Genomic DNA, 10,428 nt, shown 5'->3' with positions numbered 1-10,428 from the left:
TTCAACGTACCCATAATACGCTCTACCTGTCCGTTAGCCCTACTCGCACCGGTTGAATCGCACCTGCCGCATCCCGCCGTGTTTCCGGTTGGGAGGTCTCCCCGGAGGAGACCCTCTCGGACCACCTCTACATCTTAATGGAGGTGGCGGTTGGCGGCGCGACGAGGACTTCATGGCGGCGGCTGCTATAGAAGTCGCTTGGTTAGAAGAATCCAGGGCCGAAGAAGGCGCGGAAGCGGGGGCGACCCGGCTGAGGAGCGACATGTACGCGATCTGCGATTCGTGTATGCCACGGTCTGGCATACACGAATGCGAATCTGTATGCCGCGCCGCGCCGGCGCTCTGTAATGGTGGTCCGAGGAGATCGCTCATCTCCGCGAGGCATGCATCCACGCCCGGCGCCGGTACACCAGATCCCGCCGTAGGCGGCGGGTGAACGAAGCCACGGTGGCTCGTCTGTACGAGGCCTACCGCGAGGCGCAGAGGCCCCTGCAACGAGCCATCAAGAAGGCAAAGAGGCGGGCCGGGGACGAGCTTCTGGCCAGCCTAGACTCTGATCCCTGGGGGCGCCCTTACAAGATGGTATTAAACAAACTCCGTCCATGGGCGCCTCCCTTAACGGAGAGCATGGACCCTCGGTTCCTGGAGGAGGTCGTCGGCACCTTGTTCCCGGGAGCAGCGAACGAGGGAGATGGCAGCCCTGCCGAAGAGGAGGAGCAGGAGCCTCAACCGCCGGAAAAAGAACCACGTATCTCCGCGGGAAATGCGAGCCCGGAATCGAAGGTTACCGAGGAAGAACTGGCCGGGGCCATCGGGAGGATCGGAGCGCGGAAAGCTCCGGGTCCCGATGGAGTCCCGGCCCGCCTGTGGTAGGACGTCGCCGGGGTCTTGGCCCCGAGACTAACGCGTCTGTTCGACGGATGCCTGTCTGGAGGTGAATTCCCCGCTTCGTGGAAGGAGGAGGCGGATGGTCCTGCTGCCGAAGCCGGGGCGCTCCCCGGACTCGCCTTCCGCCTTCCGACCGGTGTGCCTTTTGGACGAGGCAGGCAAGCTGCTGGAGAGAGTGGTGGCTGCCCGCCTGGAGTCGCATCTGTCCCGGAGTGTGCCCGGACCGCACAACGGCCATCTCGGTTTCCGGAGAGGGCGGTCTACGACCGACGCTGTCGCCCGTGTCCGCTCCCTTGTCGAGGAGACCGAACGGCGTGGTTACGTGACGCTGGCCGTGTCGCTGGACGTGGTCAACGCCTTCAACAGCATCCCCTGGGACAGGATATGCCGGGCCCTCGAATTTCATCGGGTGCCCGCGTACCTGCGGGGTGTGATCCGGGCGTTCCTCCGGGACCGGAGTATCACGAGGTCTCGCAGGGTTCGGTGTTGAGTCCGTTGCTGTGGAATATCGCGTACGACGCAGTGCTTCGGACGCCGATGCCTCCGAACTCGGCACTGGCGTGCTACGGCGACGACACGTTGGTGCTGGTCTGGGGCACGGTATGGGGCAGAACCGTCCGCCTGGCGGAGCTGGCGGTGGCCTGCGTGGTCGCCGAGATCAAGGGATTGGGACTGAGGGTGTCCCCTGAAAAGTCCGAGGCAATGTGGTTTTGCCGCAAGGCCGATCACTGGACGCCTCCAGCGGGTTATCGCCTGACGTTGGAGGGGGCTGAGATCGGGGTCGGAACCAGCATGAAGTATCTGAGCCTGATCCTCGACAGCCACTGGACCTTCGGCGCTTACTTCGAGAGCCTGGCACCGTCTGTTGAGGAGACGGCGAACGCCTTAGGACGTTTGCTGCCTTGACTGGGCGGGCCCGACGTCGGCTCTACGGAGCTCCGATCTGGGCGGAGGACCTGATGACCAACCGTCGCAGTCTCCTAGCGATCAGGCGGCTGCACAGGACGGTGGCCATCAGGGTAGTGACGGGCTTCCGCACCATTTCGGCGGCAGCAGCGGCGGTGCTCGCCGGGTTTCCCCCGTTCGAATTGCAGGCCCTGAGGTGTCGCGAGATCTATTTCCACACTCGGGATATGTCGGGCGGGGCGGGCCCGGCAGGCGCCGACGTCAGGGTTCGGGCTCGGCGGGCTTTGCTCGACAAATAGCGTGCCAACCTCGACACGAGAGCGGGTGCGCCGGGGATAAGGGCCCCTCGAGGTAGGGACGGCTCGAGGTATTGTTGGTAAGCGAGAGTAGGAGGAGGGCAGTGACCTTCTGTGAGCAAGTTATGCTTCGAAAAGAGGCCGCGAGGAGGGTGAGGGTGCGGTACTCTCACCCTGAGAGGATTGACCGGCGATTGCGCGGTAGAGACCATGGACGCGCTTCGGTGAGGCACGCTAGGTCCGCCGCGCCCCCCGGTGGGGTGCAAACTTAGGCGCTGGCAGCTCAGCGCCCCGGGGCCGCAAAGCAGCCCGATAGGGAAACCGGACGTATGAAGCGCGGGGGGGGCGGCGGTGTATCGCTCACACCGGTTCCCGGGCCCCTCTCGATCGCAGCCGGGACGGTCATCGTGGAGGTTTTAGTCGGTTGGAGTCCGGCACTACCAGGCCGCTTTTCCCCAGAAGCGACCTGGTGTCCGTGCGGATTTCCTCCACGTTAATAAAAAAAAAAAAGCAACACTATCTCGACAACGCAACTCGCACTCTCTGACTTTTCGATTCACACCATCTGACTTCTCCACTGACACTAACTGTTCTAGTGTCACGTAAAATTAAGACTTCGGTTTTAAGGACAAGAAGTTTGAGTCGTAACTCAACTTTAGGTTTCTTTTCTATAGAACTTTATTGAATAACACAAGTTTATAACCACTGTTTACGGGACTGATCTGAGAGATGTTGATTGGTGAGAGTTTGTAATTCCAGTGTTGAGGTGTTCTTGTATTATTACGGAGGAAAGCTCGGTGTGGGTGTGTCCCTTTGAACTAACAACGCGGATTCATTGTTCACACTTTCCGTTAGGAAAAGTGAGGGTAACGATCCGCGATGCGAATTGGTTATAGCTCGCATTAATAAATGAAGATAGGAGGAGGAAGCCTCCTACCTACGTGGCTCGTAGGTGACATTGTTTATGGGAAAAACCAGCATTTCCGTTAGCCAAATATTCGGTTTTCCCATTAGGTAACTACCTGTTTTCTCCGTAATTTGTAGGACTGTTCAAGGACCATCCATAAACCGATAAAACTTACAAGAATAAATTAAAAGTTTAAGTTTACGATGGGTCCTTAAGGTCATTGAGGGTACGCGGTAAGGGCCCGCACACATCTGGCCTCTAATGTTACAGTGGCCTGGTCTCTGATGTGAATTGACGTTACACTAGCATCCCTTTGTCTTTTCTTAGACCCACCACGCACGTGTTCCGCAACCACTCATCACGTAGGCCTTTTCTACGAAACCATTCAATTGAAGGACCGACGACACATTGATGGGCCTGACGGCGCCTCGCTTCTCGCGACATTGTTTATAATTTACTCGATATCTCTTAGGCCTTTTGTCCACGATACTACACCAAATTTTGCAATAAACAATATATTGGCAAAATCTTAGATAAATGGTATCATAAATGCTGACACCATAAAATTCCAAAAATCAGCATTATGTATAATATAAGTACAGCGTGTTCGTGCGTCAGCACAAACTAATAATAAGACTGAGAATCCGATTAAGATGCAGACTTCGCAAATCATAATTAACTGTTGTGTTTACAAACCAGCGATAATTCAGTATTGTTGTTTGGACCAGAATCTATATAATTCTGGAACCTACATTATAATCTAATAATCCGTAACAAAGTATAAAATGTTAATCTTTCATAATAAATTGTTCTATAAAAAAGCGAAAAGGTGTATCACTAGAAAATCCCCCCGTGACAGCTTATTTTTTTTTAAAAAACTCTCTCCACCCTTGCGGATATGACATCTCACGTGTAAGTACACATGATGGTTTCATCACATCAGCGTTTCGTTTTCACCACCGCCGTCATTAGGAAGAATTGGAAAAGAAAAAGCACCGATCTATGAGGTGAAAAACATCAGAAATCACCAGTATCTGGAAGGAGGACTACAGGGGAATCTAAATTCTGAAAGAGAACTGAAAGGGATTTTGCAAGTCGCGGAAGAAACGGGAACTGCCAGGATTCTCGCAATTCCTAAAGTCGCGACGTCAATTGTACCAAATTATCAGAGCAATCTCCTAAATAAAAGTACTCATTTCAGTAGAACTTAATATTTTTATTTGAATATTTCCCGCACTCCGGCAAACAGAGAAGATCACAGGCAACAACTCACTTTCCTGTTTCCCGAAAAATCACTGTAAATCCATAACAACCTTATTTGTCGTACCAGATCGTACAACTGTAATAGCTTGTCCACTGTCCAGATCACGTTCATATATAAACAAGTCTCTACAGTTGCTAGGGAGAACTGTCCGAAAATTGAGTCGTGTCTAATCTTAACCCTTAGAGTGCTGAATACTCGAGGCCTATGCGGTTCGTACGGACGGCGCGCGGCCAGCGCTGACGATCGCTGTAGACGGAGTACTTTTTCGCTATACTGAACTCTGTTGATTGATTATTCAAAGCGCAAATCGTAATAAGTTATAGTAATTCTTTTGCACGAGATTAAATGATTCAAGAGTGTTATTTTTTAGAATTATTTATTATAAACATTGAAATTTACAATAAACTAGAATTTGGGTAATAAACTAGAAGACAATAAACTAGAAAACTAAATTTAGTAAATATAACACAAGTTAATAATTCAGTTGTGTGTGAAAAATTTCAAAACAATTATCGATACATAATCCGACATCGCATTTTCTGCATTCGTATCGCGTGTCGCTCCTTTCTTATTTTTCACACAAACAACACATTTTCTTCTTGATAATTGTGTTGTGCCGGCACGATTAGGGCATTTTGATGTAAAATGCCTATCAATTAAACGAAATGGTAAATCCTCAGACTTTCTCTTTCCTCCCCCTACTATGCTTCTACGTTGGAAATATTTTTGTAAAATGTCTCTTATCAACGCTAAATGAAATTCACTAAATTTTTGTTTCGAAACAGTAGATTTTTGATATAAAATATTTATCTCACACAAACGTAATAGTATTACTTCTGCGTAGGTGTACGGAAAAATTGACAAACGCATATATGCGTCCTTAGTCCATGCTAGACACTTACAGAAAACGCATATATGCGCCCTTAGTCCACACCGATAGCTTTCGCCAGACGCATATATGCATTCATATCACTCTAAGGATTAAAAAATAAAAACATAGAAAGTCAACGAAGTCCGCGTTCTTACGAGACAGACAAGAGATATCTGAGACATTCATAACACGTCATGTATGCGAGAAGGGAAACTTTCTTGTCTTCCCCTATGAAATGGTTCTCCCTAGGCTTCTGTATGAGTGTCAAGACCTGTTTACATGACCATGGCCTAGACTCGCTTGCTTTGAAAGCGTTTCTACATATGCAATAATCCATGCACGTATCCATAGGAATGGTGGAAATGTATAAAAACCGGAGTAATTTATATTAAATAGTGCGTCCTTAATTATTTGTGATTAAATAAAATAAGTAAAGAAACTCGAAATGTTCAGTATTATTTTCATTCTACTATTAACCACATTTTATAACACATATTGTGAAGACTTTGATATTGATACAAATGGATATATTGTTTATTGTCCTTGTATGGGTATGTCCATGTATACCTAAGATTTTTATATGTAATTATATAAATATATCCTAGAATAAATTAATCTATTAAAATCATCGAGTTGATTAATTTTTTTAGGGCGATTTGGAAATCAAGCGGATCACTTTTTAGGTGCTTTAGGATTTGCAAAAGCACTAAATCGTACTTTAGTTTTACCACCATGGGTTGAATATAGAACTGGAGAAACAAGATCTGTTTGTAAACAATAACATTTAATATCTCATAAAATATAAATATTTTTATAAACAAATTTATCATTTTTTAGATACAAGTTCCATTTGATATATATTTTAATGTTTCAAAAGTTCAAAGCTTCCATAAAGCACTATTAATGGAGAATTTTATGCGAGACATAGCACCAAAAATATGGCAATCTAAGGAAAGAGTATGTAAGTTTAAATGTTTAAGTTCAAAGACAAAGTGTTCCTTTGAAACATGTTGTCCTTTTCAGCTTTCTGTTATTCAGCACGTGGAAAAGGAGATTCATGCAATGCCAAAGATGGAAATCCATTCGGTTCATTTTGGGATACATATAATATAGATTTTGTAAAATCAGAATTTTATGGTCCTTTACATTATGATGTTCATCATACAGACATGGCAGTACAATGGAAAAGACAATATCCTGCATTACATTGGCCAGTATTAGCATTCACAGGTGCACCTGCTAGTTTTCCTGTACAATTGGAAAATAAAAAATTACACAAGTATGTTGAATGGAATACAGACATGCTTAATAAAGCCGTAGCATTTATAAAACAAAAATTACCAAGAGGAGCATTTGTAGGAATTCATCTACGTAACGGAATTGATTGGGTGTGTATCTATCTTCCAGATATTCAAATTATTCATTTCACTATAATAAAACTTTAAGAAACTAATAAAAAGAATTAGATTTGTAAATAAAACACACTTTATGTTTAACAGGTTCGTGCTTGTGAATTTATATCCAGCACACCAAATCTCTTTGCTGCTCCACAATGCCTTGGGTATCGTAACGAACGTGGAAAAGCAACTTCTGCTATGTGTCTACCATCATTTGATTTAATAGTACGTCATCTAAAACGGGTTATTCGCAATGGTAATGACATCAAATCAGTATTTGTGGCATCGGATAATAACTATATGATTGAAGAACTTACTAAAGCCTTAGCACGGATGGAAGTAAGAAATATAACAATATATATACAATACATATCCATTTATATATATACAATATAAATACATTTAATATCTACTATAGGTTCCAGTTTTTAAACAAGATTCACCTGCATCGCCTCATTTAGATTTAGCTATTCTTGGAAGAGCAAATTATTTTATAGGAAACTGTATATCTTCATTCTCAGCTTTTGTCGCAAGAGAAAGGGAAATTAAAGGGTATCCCACATTTTTTTGGGGTTTCCCTTCAGAGAGGTCTTCATCTTCTATTACACATGAAGAATTGTAGCAACATAATTCTTAACTAGGTCTGTTTGTTTCTCTTAATTTTTCCTTCATCCTATAATTAATAAAAGCTGAACCCATTTAAATTATTATAATTAAATTATCCTAAAACTCCGCATGATATACATAATTGTATATACAATGAAAAAGGATCTTTTATGTATACTGTCTTTTATTATATTTTACAAAAAATGGTCATATAAGATAAAAGTTCTTTTAAATATATAAATATTGCTTTTAATTAAAGTTAAGCTATAACATGATTCATGAAAGTTTCAATAATTATCTATCAATACAACATTGATTGGGAACTTTTTAGTTCTTTCATATTGTTATGCAACTTTCTTGAATTAGTATCTTTGTATGATTTGGAAGAGCAAGCAATTAAAATATTTGTTGCTCGCAAATCATAACAGCCTCAGGAACAACTATATCAAAACACATATAAAAGATGAAATTTTATAAGATACCTAAAATATTATCCAAAAATTTTACATTTTTGGAAGACAATACATATGCGTTATACATAAACTTTAATTGTTTTATTGTAAATTACAAAACAATTATAACTTACACAAAACTGATTAGATATCAAATTAAAATGTGTATTTTTTGTATACCTTATATCTTTGAACAATACAAAAGTTATTTTAATCATATAAAATAATTACATTTACGTTTACAAGATTATAATTTTGTTATTATTAAAATAAAATATATTTTATTTTCAAAAATATGTATCACTTTTCTAAGTTTACCATTTTTTAATGTAGTACTGATACTTGCTGGAAGATATCGTGATAGTCGTACGAACGTGAAACATATGCTATATACAACCAGATGCAACCAAATGCTCAGTGACACTTCGTAATATATTCGGTTAAAATCTTAATGCTTTACACCAATATTTTACTAATTTTATTGATCACTACTAAACGAAAAAATTTCTTGTATTTTTGAAAATAATTTAGCTGAATAAAATTTACAGCATTTTAAAAATTAATTACGAAAAATGGCTGATCCTAAATATGCCGATTTACCTGGGATTGTAAGTACTTCATATTTTACGATAAAATTATGTCAATGTGATTTTGTTATTAAATATAATTCATTTTGAAATGAGAATATAATCTGAAATTGAGATAAGAAGATATAATCTGAAATGATATAATTTTGTATAATCTCGTCTATGTCTTATAATTTACATAAATGAACATTTAATATTTCAATGTTTTCATTGTATCTACAGGCATATGATCAAGTGGACGTTTATGAGACTACTGATTTACCAGAATCAGAACAATTTCAACTTTACCCCGAGGTACAGTATTTAAAATTGATTATAATATAATGTATTATGTAGTATACTGTATTTAGCAGTATGAATATTTCCTTTTTTTAGGATGAGACAGATTCTATAGAAAAATTACATACTAGTGCCACTGAAGCATTTATTAAATTTAAAAATAAACGTTTCCTCAGCAAGGAAGTTGACTTCTCCGATCGAATATCACTCAAACCAAGAACTGGCTATAAGTAAATATTTTGAGTAAGAAAATATAAGATGTAAGATATACGTTGAAGACATATAACAAATTTTAGATTTGGAGATTGGGAATTACCTGGAGAAGGAGAAAAAGAAACCCCTATTCAAAAGTACCAGCGCTTGCAATGTGAAATAAAAGAATTATATGAAGAAGTAAATGACTTGAAGGTATTAATTGTTCTATTATACATATTTGAAATTTCTTTTATGATGTACCATATTGTTCAAACCTTAAAAATGAATGAATATTTTACTGTTTCTTATATAGGAAAAATCAAAAGAGGAAAAGGTGAAATCTGTTGCTGATATAATTTCTCAAGTACAACTCTTAGGAAAACAATTAGATTCCTTAAAATTAGAAGAATGTCTTGGGGCTGATCTTGTTGCAACTCTGTCAGATCCACAAGGCACAAGAATGAAGTAAGTTTATTTATATTATAATAAGGTGTTTAGAATGAAAATGTTTCTTTTGTTGATGAATATTTTAGACAACTGATATCACAAATAGAAGCATTCAAGCAGACTAGTATTCTTACTTCTGAAACTGATCCAAAGTCACAGAATGCAAAAGATGATAAAGCAACTGAACCTGGTGTACTTAAGTATCAGATGATGTATCTTCCAGAAAAAGCAAGAATGCAGGAAGCAGCAAGAATTGCATTACTTGAACAAAGGCTTTGCAATTTAGAAAGTGTAATTGGGACAACCAGTGATAAACTTTCCAAATTTTCACAGGTATGTAGCACAATAAATTCTTACATAATTATAATACTTATTGTTAGTCATATTTTTAGCGTGTTTCTAATAATAAGTAAATAATACATTTTTTTATAGAATCTCAAAGGTCAAGGAGTAATGGAAGCTCTTCAAGAATTAGGAGCAAAAGCTGCATTACTAGATACTTACCAATTAGATATAATTGAAAGCCGATTAGCCGCACTAATTCATAGAATGGATAATGTTGCACAAAAAAAGGCTGCATTAACATTAGATTCAGAACAAGAACAAAAAGTATTCTTTTTTTTAGAAATATTCAAATAACATGAATTTATTTACGAGAGTTCAACATTAGAAACTAGAAATAAGTGAATAACTATTTTATCTAAATCAAAGTTTGTTTTTAGATTTCGGAAATGTATGATATTATGAAACAAACGGAAACTATCTCACAAATTTTACCACAAACCGTAAATCGAATGTTGGCTTTAAATACTATTCACCAACAAGGTGTGTATTTAAATATATTTATAAAACTTTATAAATTTCTTTTTCCAAAAAATATATTTTTTCAATATTTTTTTTAGCTGCTACATTCAACAAATCTTTAACACGTTTAGAGGAATTACAATCACAAATAACTTCTGACTTGGAAAGTAACAAGTCTCTTTTAAAAGGAGTACAAGAGAGCTTTGCATCAAACTTAGAAATTATAAAGAGTAACATAGAATCATTAGATGAACGTATTAAAAAACTGAACGTGTAATTCATAAGAGCATCATTGAAATTTTCATTATAGATTATATCTCAACTTGTTTAATAGATATTTATTAAATTATATATTATTTACTAATATTTTCTAAATATATTTTTAATTTATTCATGATTTAGTACACCTTGTCATACATTGTTGTTAAAATATTTTTAATAATAGAACTTTAATTATTTTTAATTAAATAATACAAGTTAACTCTATTATTGTAGCAAAAAATTCATTAATGTATAAATATTACAAGTT

At 39.5% G+C, this 10,428-nt stretch overlaps 2 protein-coding genes across 2 annotated transcripts; both read left to right on the top strand.

Moving 5' to 3' along the window:
- Positions 1–5,456: 5,456 nt before the first annotated feature.
- On the top strand, positions 5,457–7,246 carry LOC117207272 (GDP-fucose protein O-fucosyltransferase 1). The gene is made up of 6 exons (XM_033447314.1): positions 5,457–5,683; positions 5,783–5,898; positions 5,970–6,093; positions 6,156–6,520; positions 6,632–6,868; positions 6,948–7,246. The coding sequence occupies exons 1-6, from the start codon at positions 5,578–5,580 to the stop codon at positions 7,149–7,151; spliced, it is 1,152 nt and encodes a 383-aa protein (XP_033303205.1). The 5' UTR covers positions 5,457–5,577; the 3' UTR covers positions 7,152–7,246.
- Positions 7,247–7,928: 682 nt separating this feature from the next.
- On the top strand, positions 7,929–10,183 carry LOC117207271 (dynactin subunit 2). The gene is made up of 9 exons (XM_033447313.1): positions 7,929–8,195; positions 8,397–8,468; positions 8,550–8,683; positions 8,750–8,861; positions 8,962–9,113; positions 9,182–9,428; positions 9,528–9,704; positions 9,818–9,920; positions 9,998–10,183. The coding sequence occupies exons 1-9, from the start codon at positions 8,160–8,162 to the stop codon at positions 10,174–10,176; spliced, it is 1,212 nt and encodes a 403-aa protein (XP_033303204.1). The 5' UTR covers positions 7,929–8,159; the 3' UTR covers positions 10,177–10,183.
- The last annotated feature ends 245 nt before the right edge of the window (positions 10,184–10,428 follow it).

The sequence above is a fragment of the Bombus bifarius genome, unplaced genomic scaffold (assembly GCF_011952205.1).
Source record: "Bombus bifarius isolate JDL3187 unplaced genomic scaffold, Bbif_JDL3187 scf7180000008026, whole genome shotgun sequence".
NCBI lineage: Eukaryota > Metazoa > Arthropoda > Insecta > Hymenoptera > Apidae > Bombus > Bombus bifarius.
Note: the sequence above shows the minus strand (reverse complement) of the source record. Positions and strands in the feature narration are given on the sequence as shown.